Consider the following 14,199-nt stretch of genomic DNA (forward strand, 5'->3'; position numbering starts at 1 on the left):
ATGACGGCCTTGTAGATCTGCAGCTTGAGGCGGAGTGAGATCTGCTGTGAGGTAAGCAGGTGGTAGAGTCTATTTCTGGCGTGCTTGCTTGAGCCTCTTCCTAGCGTGATAAGAGAAGGTCTACATTTCTTGATTTGTGCTTCTATCTTTTGACAGTTCGTAAAACTATTATTTTAACATTCTGAATTGTTATTTTATCCCCTTTTTTTCTATTTTATTGATCAGAATTTAAATAAATGAATATTTTTTCAATCATATTTATTGAAGTGTATTTTTAATTTGTTATTATTAACTATCCATGAATAATTGTACATTCATTTATGTTCTTAATTTAATAAATCATGAAATAGTGAAATAACAATAAAATATTGTTTTTTAACTATAATATATTGAATTTCAACTATGATGAAATAAGTCTAACTTTCTACAAGTGTTTTTTGCATTGTTATAAAAAATCTGTTAGAAACTTAAACTAATATAAGAATTTAATCCTGACTTAAGTGATAAGTTATATAAATTAGTTTTGTTTTGATAAATTAACCATTTCCATAGATAAGGAAAATTAGGATTTTCAGATGTTTTATGAGGAAATATACACCATGAGTACTTGTTGTAATAAACATATAAAGCTGAGCAAAGCCGCTTGTGAAAATTTGATTAAACTGTGAATAAAATAATAGAAAAAGAATTTTTATGCTTATTATTATGTGATTCAGATTATGACAAAATAATTCCTTCTTTCTATGAGTATGTTATAAAAGATAAATAAAAATAATATAACAATTTAGTTCTGACTTGACTACTATGTTGGAAATCGGTTTTATCATGAAAAATTGAAGATACATTCTATGGATTAAGAAAGTTATACTTTTAACACATTATCTATGAGTATATTTTTTTATATATGAATAGCTTACTAAATGAGTTTATTATCTCTTATAATAATCAATGTTGTACACTCCTTCAAATTATTTTTATTATCAAATTTATTTTTTTTTGTAATATCTAAATGTATTTAATTATGTATTATTTTATTTTGCACACTTACAATAAGATTTTTTACATGTTCAAAATTTTTTTGTAATTAACATTATTTTAAATTACTTCACATTGTTCAAATATTTTTTTAAAATGTGGTGGTATACAATAACTTTATTGGATCCTTTCTGATTCAATAATTCAGTTGAAAAAGTCATGTATCAGCTGATTGTATACATAGATCCAGTGGCATACACAGGTGATAATACTCGTCATGGTTAAAAACAGGTATTCAAAATTTCTTTGGCTAGATATTATATTTTACAATGCTTATTTAAATTAAAAGAAAAGGAAATGAAAACATGATTTTTTTTTTATACATTTCCTCCTTGGAAAACCACTTAAAACATGATTTTATTTTTACAAGTGGTTTCCAGGGGAGCCACTGCAATCAAAGTGCTGTAAAAACAAAATTAATCAAATAAATAGCATGAACAACCTATGTTTCTAAAATTTCTGGATCTTATTTCATATCGAAGGTGAAATCACTGAGAATAAATAATATTAGTAGCTAATATAAAATATGTAAGCAGTGATATAGGTTAATTAAAACTATAAAAAAAAAGACATAAGCATTGGAAAAACTAAAGACACATTTTGAGGCCATCAATTCACACATTTAAGCATACTGACCTGAACACACTATCAGTTAATGTCCACATACTGTATTGATTTCTACGAGAAACAATTAATAACAGAGAAAGAACCAAAACTATCAGTTTTCTTTTATTGAAGACGATTGTCGCTTTGGAAAATAAGACCAAACAGATCCCTACAAAAGTTTGTCATGAAATGAAGAATATTTTTTTGTCATTAGCCTCATTAAATCTGAGATAATTAATGTGGGAACTAAAAATGCATTTAGCGAAATCATTGGAAGAGAATGTTAATGGAGTAAATATATAAAAAAATAAAGCCCCAAGATACTTTCTATTTAAAACATATTAAGAATATTGTAAATATAGAATTTACTGAAACAGTTTATATTTCTACCTTATTTGTACTGAAGACCAATGTTCACAGAAATGTAAATTTTCTTTAGTTTAGAGGGATATATATATTTGACTTTTTAATTTAAAATGTTTTGAACGATAGTAGACTTACCAATGAGATCCAGCTGTTGGTATCTCCTGTAGAGAGCATCCTCACTCCAGCTCCACGACCTGACCACATCCACCTCCTTGTCCTCAGCAATGGCGCCACAATCCCCACTCGATGATGAGCTCTGTTCCATCCAACATGACAGTCTTCTTTCTCTCTTTCTCTCTCTCTTCATCATGCAAGTTACTGACTAGGCTAGACATATAGTTCTCATGCTCAAACAGTTATGACATGCCAACACAAATCATTCTTTTGTGTAAATACAATTAGCTTATAAATTTGTGAGGTTCCAATATAATTTCATCATGCATAATACTCTTGATATAAATTAATTATTCACACATTACAGACAAATTTGTATGTGACTATAACTATCAAGAATGTGCAACTTATTTATTACACAAAACAATCATTGGCACACTTTGGAAATATTTCACATGCAACAGTGATTTATCACACAACAAAACCATAGTTGCCACCAGTCCCTTATTTCCCGGGGCAGTCCTGTATTCTGCTGACCCCAATAAAGGACTCGATTTGTCCTGAATTTCGTTAATTCTATGTTTCAACCTGAAACTTTTTTAACAACACTAATTAAGTTACTGGAAGAGTTTTAGAAATTTTTGATTGGCGGAGAAAATTACCTAATACGGATTCCATACCACTGTCACCACACCAAGATAGTGATGCAATTTTTCTGGCCTTAATAGTTTATTTATCTCTGTTTTATTTTTTTTAAAGCCCCATAGTTGTTTAGGGTTTGATATTAGGGGGAGTAGTGAACATTGTTAATAAGTGCCTCATAGAAGAGGGTATACTTTATAAATTAGTAATTTGAGGTAGGGAGAAAAGTTAGGAGATGTTAGCAGGTGATTAAACCTGTAAGCCATTGTTCTAACCAGCTTTATTTTTTTTAAGCAGTGGTGACCTAGTTTCAGGTGTCTATTAAGGGTAACACCCAGGTACACTACACTGCCTGACAATTTTTTCTTGAACCCCTACCCAACAGACTGTAGGAAAAGTGCACTTGTTCTTGTTTGGGGCTTCTCTGTTTTATATAATTTATATATTTTTATAGTCGATTTTTAATCACAATAATATACCTAGTCAATGGGAAGATTTTTTCTTGTGTATAAGTGTAAATAAAATACATATACTAAATTAAAGATGGGGCTCCATCATGATGTTGATCATGTAACCTAACATTTGCTGTATACTAACATGGTTTGCTTGATTGTTAGTAGTAAGTGACAAACTTACTATCACTACCACCTTTCTGATGGAACCTTCCCTTAAAGATAGATTGGGTAGTCAGTGGCATAGCATAGTGAGAGTGAGTAGGGGGTGGCAGCACTTTAAGGGGGCTGAAAATTCACAATAGATAATAATATCTTGTAACAATTTGAACCATTTCATTTCATGACTTTTCTATTTGGGACCTGCACAATACAAAATAAATATGATGGTTCTTCCCAAAACATTGTTTAGAATTACTGTATATATTGGTCTTTTAAATTGAAAACACTAAATAAGGAAGCAGTCAAATTTTCCTCCGCCCGAGGCAGCTGATACGCTATGCCACTGCGTATAGTGTAGTAGTACTAAAACACAAATAATGTAATTTTTTTCACCTGACATTGCAGTGATATTGTTAAATATTTTGATAACTTCACATAGAACTTTAAGAAACTCAGTGCAGTAAAGATAGAATTGGTTTAAAATATTTTACATGAGAACCTAGTGTGGCAAGAAGGAGGAGGGCAAAGAGGATTTAGTTTTTTAAATAATAACTCTTAAAAATGATAAACATTTAATAAGATAAAAATGAGAATCACATTTAAGCTAAAAATTGTCATTAATTTTTTTGTGGGATTGTAAAAAATAAATCTGTCCCAGACTCCAAATACCTAGTCACTGGAAAAACTTAGATAATTTCATCAGATCAAAATTAATGGTGGAAATATATTATTTCTTTCTTGATAAAATTTAAAATGCAAGTGCAAACTTTCGATTCCATTATTAAAGAAGAACTGCAGTGAAAAATAACCAATTAAACAAAATAAAAAAATTATTATTGGTTACAGCAACAGATTGTTCCCACCCTTAATGTCAACTTCCGCATGCACAAGAGATAACCCAAATTTTGTAGCCTTTTATTAACATGGGTTTACTTGTAAGTAAGATTATATCTTAAGTATTTACTTATCAGTGTTTGAAACTAAGTGTATAAAATATGTTGAAGTTGTTAAATCTAACATAGGGAATTTCAGCTCTAGAAATGTTTCAGGACTCATTGCTACATATCTTGTTCAGGTAATCACACTTTCTTACCAACCTTTTATTGTTGATATGAATTTAAATAATCAAAATAAAATTTTCCAATTGCACTTCTGATCTATTAAAAGAGTTTAAAGAAGGCTGTTTTAGGAACCTCTTCATTGAAACCTCAGTTTCATAAGAGACAACAAATGATAAGCTCAGAGAGGCCCATAATTAAAGAAACTAGTACTATAATTTAATATAATAGAGTTAGTGAGTGATGATCATAATTTGTAAACATGCAAAAAACACATAACAGTTTCTTATTTTATTGTTAGACATACATCAATACAATTCAACTCATTTCAAATGACTTCAATCTGTCCAATTTTAAGGCTGATTACAAATTGAGATAAGTCAAACATTGATCAGTTACACAGTTATTTTTTAGTTACGAGTACTTCTACTCTACCGTGCACACAATGGTGCTCAAGCTTATAATCCAGCTTTAAAAAAAAATCAATCAAAACAATTCTAATAAATCTGGTGAAATAAATTGTCCATTCTTGTAATAGAGAACCTTAACCATTTTTTATTTATCATGCTAAAATTGTAATGTTTGACTTAACTTGACTAGCAATCAATTCTTGAATATTATTTATTACAAAAAATAGATAAAAATATAAAATAAAATAAAATAAAAAATATCTGAGAGAAAAAAATCATTTATTATGATTGTTTAATCACAATTATATTATAATTCAGAAAAACTTGTTTTATTCATTAATTTGTTGGACAGTGTAAAAAATGAAAAAAATTCTAATATAATCAAGTAAACTTTGAATTTTAAATGATTTTATCTCTCGCATAATTTTAAATAAAGAACATAAGAAACACTTCAAAAAAATATAATGCACTATTTCATATTCAAAATTATTCATTTTTAAACTGAAATACTTCTTTTAAGTAAAGTCTAACTTCTAATATTAAAGAAAATTATTATTTCTGTAATGGTTGTTTACTAACAAAATGCATTATAATGCTGGAATTACCTAACGCTATTATAATACTCAAAGAAATAGCTTACCGAATCAGACCACCTTCGTACATGACTTGTGTGGCGCTGAGGAACTTCACTCCGAGCCCGACGCAAAGTAGCTCTGAAGCCTCCAAGTAAACTTTGCCTTTTGCAATGTGACTGAGAGACATAGACTTCAGGGCATTCAGTGTGCGAGAGAGGTGGACTTGGCTCTCGGGAACCATATCTGTAGTTACATTAAAAATTAATTTTTAATTCTTTGAAATATCTATTACCTGTACTTTAATAACATACAGACAATATTTAAAACTTTAGTCATTTTACTGTAATCTTTACAAAATTATCCAAATTAAAATTAGTTTTACTCAATGGCTTTTATATTTATTCTTTTGCAACTAAAGAATAAAAACAGTAGACTCTTGTTAATTCTCTGTTGGAAGTTTTTTATTTACCAGAAGCAAAATACCAGAATCGAATAATTTATTATTACTTTGTTTAGTATATTTTTCTAAATTACGGTTGTTTTCTAGTTTTTTGTTTTCAGCCCTGAAAGTCTTTAATTGAGGGTGAAACATGGGCACAAATAAAATATGGTATAGTTATTTGTGCTTATCATTACTGACCTTACCCTGACCATCTTCATCTCATATTAAATCTACATTAACAATAAACACCTTATTAGTGTATTTTTGTATTGATAAGCTTTGTATACGTGGTATATACCTATATCTCTTTGTTCATTAATAAAATCTTTTATTAGATCTATGGCTTCTCACATATATTAGTGCTGATAGCAGATAATTACATTTGTATTGTATTATTTCATGAGAAAATTTTTATCAAGCTGTTTAATTCATATTCTAGTGGAATAGGTAATATTTAAGTATTATACAATTTTTATTTTAACAATTGACTGCCTGGATAAGGAGTCTACTGTTCAATCCTATAACTTTTGTGAGAATTTGTGAATTTAATTGTAAAATTAAGATAATTTAATATTCAATATCTATTGATAACTAGAAAAATTCATGCGCAAAGTGGAAAACAATTGTATCAAAAAAATACAGACAGGTTTTATATTTTACTTTTCAGGACAAATAGTAACTCTCCAAAATCTCTTGTGGTATCAAACACTTTATCATTGAATACATGCAAGGCAATAAAAATAATTTAAATCTATACATGCTGTTCAAGGGTTTTATAATGAAACTAAAACTAAAAAAAGTATAAGTAAATTTTTGATGTTATCCTATATAAAAAAAGGTTATTCAGGTCAACATTGATTCTTGAAATATTTCATGTTGAAGAGAATTTTCAAAACATCAAACAATTTTTTTAAAAATTAAATACTACTCCTTTGAAATGATCAAAAAAGTAAAAACTAGACCATTCCCTAACATCTCTTTTAAATGGTCACAAACAAACATTATGTTAGTCACTATGTGGCTTGTATCTCTCTATGCTTAACTCTTTTTACTTTTTACTTAAAATGTCTATTTATTTATCAAGATGCAAAATTTTCAAAAATCTTCAGGTGCTGTTCTTCCTTTAGTGTAAGAGGCCAAACTGTAGAGTTAACCGCTTAAAAACAATAAATGCTGCTTAAATTAAATCCATAATCCCTGAATAAATTTTTTCATTCAATAGGCCTAGTATATTAAACTGATTTTAAGTTCAAAATTAGTTTAAGCTTACTCATAGTTCAGTAGATAATTTGTTAACAATAAGTTTGAAGGTAAATAACATCTTTTTGTTTCTATAAAGTTTGACAAGTTAAGAATGCAAATTGACATAGAAAATGACTGACTATTTAATGAATACTTCTCATACTTATTAAATAATTAGAACCTAGTCTGAAGATTTCAAATCAATCATTAATGAGATCTTATGATCACTCACTCGATCCGGAATCTCTGCATCTGGAAAACTGTCACCCTAATTAATGCCTAAAACTTAAGCCGAGGCACCAGCACACACCAGAGAAAAGTTTACATCTATCTGGCCATTTTCTTCCTTGACTTCACCCTCCAAATCGTTTATTTGGAGATATTTAGTATATGAAGCTGAAGAATTTGTTTTTTGAACGCATTTGTAATGGCTCAAATAAGTAGAGTGGTGTTTCAAGTTTCTTACAGACATAATCTATTGCTCCTGTTGTGTCAGACAGAAAGAAAATAGTGCAGACAAACTGTCTCACTTTATAGAGATTCAAACCCCTTGATAAAGCGCTCAGCACTGCTCAGAAAGCTGATCCAATATTCAAAAACTATAGAAGAATGAAGAACTGAATCTGATATTACTGAGTCTCTCTCGTGTTTTATATTCTGTCTTATACGAAACCTCTACTAGTAAAGCTTGTCCATACTGCCAGATTTTAGAGAGTCAATATTTAGGTGTTTACATGAACTGAACCATCCTGAAGTACAAACCTTATGAAGGCTTATAGCAGATCATTATTTTGGGCCCTTGATTAACCCAAACAGATCAGTGGCTAAAACCTGAATACCGTACTAAAGAACCAATGGACAGTCAGAGGTAAGGACTTCACAATCTAAAGAACTCCAATAATCTAAATAGTAATATTAGAACCCTCTCAACTTCAATATCCAACATTGATATATTATGTCGCAAACTCCTTCAAAGCTTTATCCAGATCCAAAATGAGGAGTCATTACAAAAATAGTTCTGTTTGTTCTCAAGAAGTACTTTTTGGAGTTACTTCAACATCTTTCCACCTTCCTTGCCTCAGGTACCATATCATTTCAATAGCCTTCACACATTTCCAAAGAGGTACCAACCATATCATGGCACAGGTCTTAAAAACTATAGGTATTTTAAATACCTGCAATTTATTAGTCATTTTGTTTTTCTACATAATTTTGGCTATTTAGTTTATTGGATGTACTTGGTCATCTACTCATCATCTGTATGAAGCAGGCGTGTTTAATACAAATTTAAGGTGAATAAAACCGCTGTGCACAGTTAGTGTAGGTAAATGTTATTACCTAACTGTATACGGTATATACTTACACAATTTTTATATTTGAATAAACACTTGAGTTTACCAATTATTCTACACATTATATTTTAAACCAGAAGCAGTTATCAGTTCAATTTCAGCTTAGAGTTAACTATTATTTTGCGGCAGTTAAAAGGAGTGATGTTCAACTTTCTCATTCTGACTAGAATTTTAATTAACTTATACGCTAACTTGCACTTCCTAATTTATTTTGGTAGGAAACTGGATAAAAAAAAATTAATAACAAATCATCAGTTAGTGAATCAGGAGTTCAATATGTTTCCTATTCAATTATCCTTATAGGGCTGAGTGAGCCCTGTTTCTAAGTAATATATGTATAAATATAAATGCGTGATTCTCAAAATAAGAACCGATTTCATCATGGAAAATTTTGAATTTGGTAATAAATTAAATGTTCATGTGTTACTTATGTATTATCTCCGAAAGTTCATAACCGATTTACATGCTGTTTTTTTTTTAAATGTACGTTGTCCTCCTGGGAAGATTCTTACTTATTCTGGATTTATCCAGTTGAAAAAAGTTGTGAACAAAATTAAAATGTATTGGCACATAAATCGAAATTCAAACATTTTTTCATATTCGTGTATGAAATGATATGATAGATAATGAAATTACTTAAACAAAGAAAAAAAATTAGATTGATATCAAACATTCAATCATGTTCATTCAATCTATATGTAGTACATATTCAAATCAAGCAATAGTAAAGCATTGCTGGATCAGCTAGTTATATAATAAATATTATAATATAATATCATATTATGATTACAATTATTACGAATAAGTATGTCAAATTTATTAACTTTGAACTCAATCTAACTTAAGAGGTATGTAGATGAGCCTTTACTTTTACCATTAATTCTTAAAATTTAGAGGATATGATTGGTTGACAAGGAAACTCTTTGGGACTCTATATTGGTCCGTTGTTTGAGAATCACCCATATATTATATTTATTTTGTTGATTGAATTGCAACATCTGATGAATAAACTTAAATAATTGCATGCTTGGATCACAAATGAAACAAAAAAAATTCAGAGTGTAGAAGCAATTCACAAAACTACTTATGTGGAAAATGAATAAATGATTACCTTAAATATTGGATTATCTCATCATATATATTTATAAAAGATCTCAATGGGACAGGTGTAAAGGTTTCCAATTCCTTAATAATAATTTAATACTTTTTAAATTTTATTTTATTCTACTTTTTACTTTCACTTACCTACATATGGAATATATAGTAAGGAAATATATCGTAATTGTGCATAATTTTGGATTCGAGTTTTAGATGGATATACGTGTTTTGAGGTCCTCTGAGTCAAAATAACCAAGTCTCACAAAATGGTCTCTGGGCTTGTGCATGTGTGTGTTCAAAAACAAAAAGTCATAACAAACTTAAATTACATGTTTAAAGAGGTGTATGAGGTCCCACTTTATGAGATTGATTTTTCACATATTAAAGAATTTTAAGAACAACTAAAGGAGATAAAAAGAAAAATAAAGATATTGTATCTTTCCCAACTGTAAAAACGGTTTCTTTATTTTTAGTTAAATTTCTGTATTCCCAACAGGCACAAAGTTGATGTTCGTTATCCCCACCCCACCTTGAGAAACACTAATTTACAAATTTTTATTGCAACATTAAAATAAAAATTTTTTGTTCATAAATTTATCTTTCATGGTCTTCAGATTTTTTTTTCTTGTTAATCACAAAAATAGCGATAACTTCAATACCACTAATCTACACAAAACTTCGTAGGTAAGTTAGTGAAATCTGTGTAATATGTGTATCACACCTGACTTTTTTTATATTATTCTATTTTTATGTTCTTATTTGTACATCATTTTTGAATGAGGTAGAATCTGATTACCCAAAACAGAAGATTTCACATTGCTTAGCAAGTTTGTGTATCTTATTTTTTAACATTTTTAAGTATTAATTTATTGTTTATATCCTTCTACAGACAAATTGGCATTGCCTTTATGATAAAACTAGGTGGAGTTAACTGTAAATGTATTAATGGTTAAAAATCTATAGATAAGATAAGTAGGCTTAATGCCAACTAATATATAATTCTTCAAAACTTTATAACCTTTTTTTTGAACAATCCCACTTCACTTACTTATCTCTAAAAAGCTCTGACTACTCTAATCAAATGAAAAACTGAAAGATTCCTGAAGGACCAGGAAAATGAATCCTAGTCTCCATATAATGGAGGCAGTGAAGCCTTAACGAGTCTATTACAGAGACTGTTACAGAATAGATACAATCCTAACCATTTCATTATAGAACATTTCTTATAAAGTTTATTCAACCATGAATATGATAGAAACTGAAATTAATAAGAAAAGTGAGTTTTTGTTAATAAGTGATTAAAATGCATTCAATATTAGGGTCATTCATCATGCTTGGAAATGGCATGCTCGCTTTAAGATCTATCTAATTGGTAAATTCATGGTGAACTACACTCCAAAACATAAAAATTAAACAGGTGCCTAAAACTTTAAATTCCATAAGTTTTCGATAAACTTACCTCATTTGTATCAAAATTAGATCTTAAGACAAATACCAGTCCCGATAAAATTACTGTTGGTTCAGAGTGGGAATAAATAAGACAATAATATTACTTAATGAAAACTGATGTGTCCTTTATTTATGTACAAACATACATATATATTATCTATATATAATATATATACTTCATATGTACACTTAATATCACTTTAAGAAATTTTACAAACAATTATATGCAAATCATGTGCTCTCTCTGTATGATCTCTTCGAATGAAAATTACGTCTCATAGGCTACATTAATAAGTCCCAGTTATTTTTTTTTTCTATTTCTGGTGAGGTTTCTATTTTCTGCTAATTAAAAGAAAACCTTAACAAAATTTATTATCATACATGTAAACAATGTTGTTCCTCCACACAATACAATTGATAATTATGTCGAAAACTAAAATGATCTGGGAAATGTAAGAGAGCACAATCGCTCTAAAAATATATGAAACTTTAGTAAAAGTAATTAATAATAATTTTTTAATTAACGCTTACAGTATTATAATAATCTTATTTACAGTCTCAACTCCTTAAAATTTAATTATTAATATTCAAATATTAAAAAATTGTAATTTACCCGTTATAATACATTTTTGTTATCACAACATATGCAATGTACAAATTGCCCTTTTTTTTTCTTTTTTTTATAATTTTTCATTTACATTTATACGCTCACATTATATGGTCCATTGAAACATGAAGTAATTATATATAAAAATAAAAATAAAATAAAATAACTCACATACAAAAATGGGAGGGAGAAATGAATGTACAGAATGTTTATAACTACGAAGAAAATCCTTTCTAACTCACATCCCATTCATAGAGTTTCCAATTCACATCCTCATTTTCATAACTTAGCTTTATTCTTTTTTACTTTAACAGCACGGTTATATATCAATAATATTAAGAAAATACAAAACGACCTAGCTCTAAGGAAAGAAATGCTCATATTGTACAATAATTGATAGACATGGGAATTTTTCAACTATTTTTCCCCTTTAAAATGTTAGCGAAAATTTACATGCATGAAAACGGAAACACCCAAATGCTTCTCTATAGTTTAAACATATGTAATAATTAAAAGTAAATAAACTTTCAGTGTGCACTTGATCATCAAACTTACTCCACTTGATCATTTTTCCATGTAGGAAAGAAGCCTGTAACTGTAACCTACTTCTAATCACTAATTAGGAAACGTTCTCAATAGCTATCAATCAATAAGGCAGGAAAAAGTGGAGGTGTTTCTAAGGAAACAATCCTTACTCCTAAGCGTAAAAATACAATTATTCGACATAAAATTGACTAGATTAAAATTTGAACAGAATCACAGAGCGAGAATTTAAGATATATAAATCATAGGATATCGACACAACAATAAATTATCAAATATTGTTGATACCAATCTCTAATAAATAATACATTAATATATGTATATATATAAATATATGTCACAATTTACATTCATATCCCACATATGATTATTAACATTCTAATATACAATAGTGAGCTTTAAATCTCCAACTGGACGCAAAACAAACCTATATTATTCAAAACTCCTTACTCGTAGTCATCTGCTCGGCCATCAAACTCAACAGAGTTCATATTGGCACGTTAACAAAAAGCAACTGATAATCCATGTTAATTAAGATCTTTAATCCATTGAAAATAAAATAAAGAAAAATTAAAAATATATATGTGATATGTCACATTTTCTATATCAACCTCAATTTACAATAGTTATAATACAATTAGTAGTATTAACTGTAAGTTAATAATTACAGCTGTCTCACACCTATTGGTCTATACAATGAAAAAAATTTTATGTATAAAAATGTAGTCTTAATTGAGCTATAAAAAAATAGTTAAAATTTGTCTTTTCTTAAAAAAAAATTCAAATGATCCATTCTAAAGATTGGTAATATAGATGTGCGACAGGCATTCTTATAATAAATATATTAATTAGATTGTAATGGCCTAAAAAGTTACATGACAAGCACCAATTATTAATTTTTTGAGTATCTATAATACTCGTGTCCCTGCCAAGTCCACAATGCTTCATTATAAATTTTAGTTTTAGTTAATTTTTTTATGTTAGTGGATGAGCATTACACTATAACAACAGGGTATTCTCTTTATATTTTCTTTGGTATGGATTTTTTTCTTCTCGATTGCCCCTAATAAGTTAAAGCAACTATTAAGAAGCATTAAAAACAATTATAATTTCGAGACTTGTCACTAGCAAATAACATATATTAGGAATGTGATTTCATCTATAAGTGACAATAAATAAACTGCCCAAGGGCAATCGGGAAGCATGCAGCAGCAGGCTGAAGAAGCAACTTACGTCGGATCCTTGGTCAGTTTGTTCTGGTACTGGATAGGGCTCTGAATGGCTTTGAGGAAATCCCTCTGTGTCTGGAGGATGGTTCGAAGATTGGTCAACCACTCGGCCCGCAGTTCCGGAGGAGGTAGGCATACATAGGAGGTTCCTGGTTTCTTAGGGTCGGTAGAACGGATTATGAAAGGTTCATTTGAATAGTCATCCTTATCTCGTGATGTGATTTCATCAAGGCTCATTTTGTTCACCTAAACAAAATAAGTTTTAAGTTATTATAACTTTCAAAATTACTCTCTAATACTGTATAGTTTATGTATCTCATTTGTTAGTTATTGTACAATTTTGTTTATTCATTCATTACCAACTGTTATTTCACAGCAAGATTTAATCAGTTTATAATAAATGTGCATAAACAAATCTCGAGTGAAGCAGTGGATCAATATTTCAATCTATCAAGGAGAGCAAGCAATTATCATAAAATGAGATGATTATGCCAGATATGGGGAAAATAGGCCAATACAGAATCCAATTGGTGAGATGGACATGACTAAAAAAATATGTTTGTATTTTTTTTTTTTTAGTATAAATATAAGGCAAAGTTTAAATTGTACTTAGAAGCAACCAAGGGTGTTTCCGTTGACACATGTTGCTAGTATATCACCTCTTGTGTCTATTGGTTTGACATCTTATTTGAGTGTTGGCTTCTCTTAGAGATTATAAGGATCCAAACTATTAAAAGTTTTGAGTTGTGCCTATCTATTTCATTCTGTGTAAGTGATATGTACAACAAATTGTAGTAGATCTATATTGATTAAATAT

At 29.1% G+C, this 14,199-nt stretch overlaps 2 protein-coding genes across 2 annotated transcripts in view; both read right to left on the reverse strand.

Moving 5' to 3' along the window:
• The window catches only part of LOC136795076 (myosin light chain kinase A-like), an 11,121-nt gene extending 5,494 nt beyond the window's left edge, over window positions 1-5,627 (reverse strand). The window contains exons 1-2 of the mRNA XM_067052721.1: window positions 5,486-5,627; window positions 2,143-2,334 (exon numbers count right to left, since the gene is read on the reverse strand). Of these exons, the coding sequence (XP_066908822.1) occupies window positions 2,143-2,317 (175 nt within the window). The 5' untranslated portion in view covers window positions 2,318-2,334; window positions 5,486-5,627. The remainder of the gene's footprint in view (window positions 1-2,142; window positions 2,335-5,485) is intronic.
• A 5,476-nt stretch (window positions 5,628-11,103) lies between these two features.
• Window positions 11,104-14,199, reverse strand: part of trio (trio Rho guanine nucleotide exchange factor) — a 669,473-nt gene continuing 666,377 nt past the window's right edge. Inside the window, exon 43 of the mRNA XM_024360812.2 lies at window positions 11,104-13,628. Coding sequence (XP_024216580.2) covers window positions 13,383-13,628 — 246 coding nt within the window. The 3' untranslated portion in view covers window positions 11,104-13,382. The remainder of the gene's footprint in view (window positions 13,629-14,199) is intronic.

This window comes from Halyomorpha halys, unplaced genomic scaffold, assembly GCF_000696795.3.
Source record: "Halyomorpha halys isolate HHAL.00 unplaced genomic scaffold, Hhal_1.1 Scaffold87.1, whole genome shotgun sequence".
Lineage (NCBI taxonomy): Eukaryota > Metazoa > Arthropoda > Insecta > Hemiptera > Pentatomidae > Halyomorpha > Halyomorpha halys.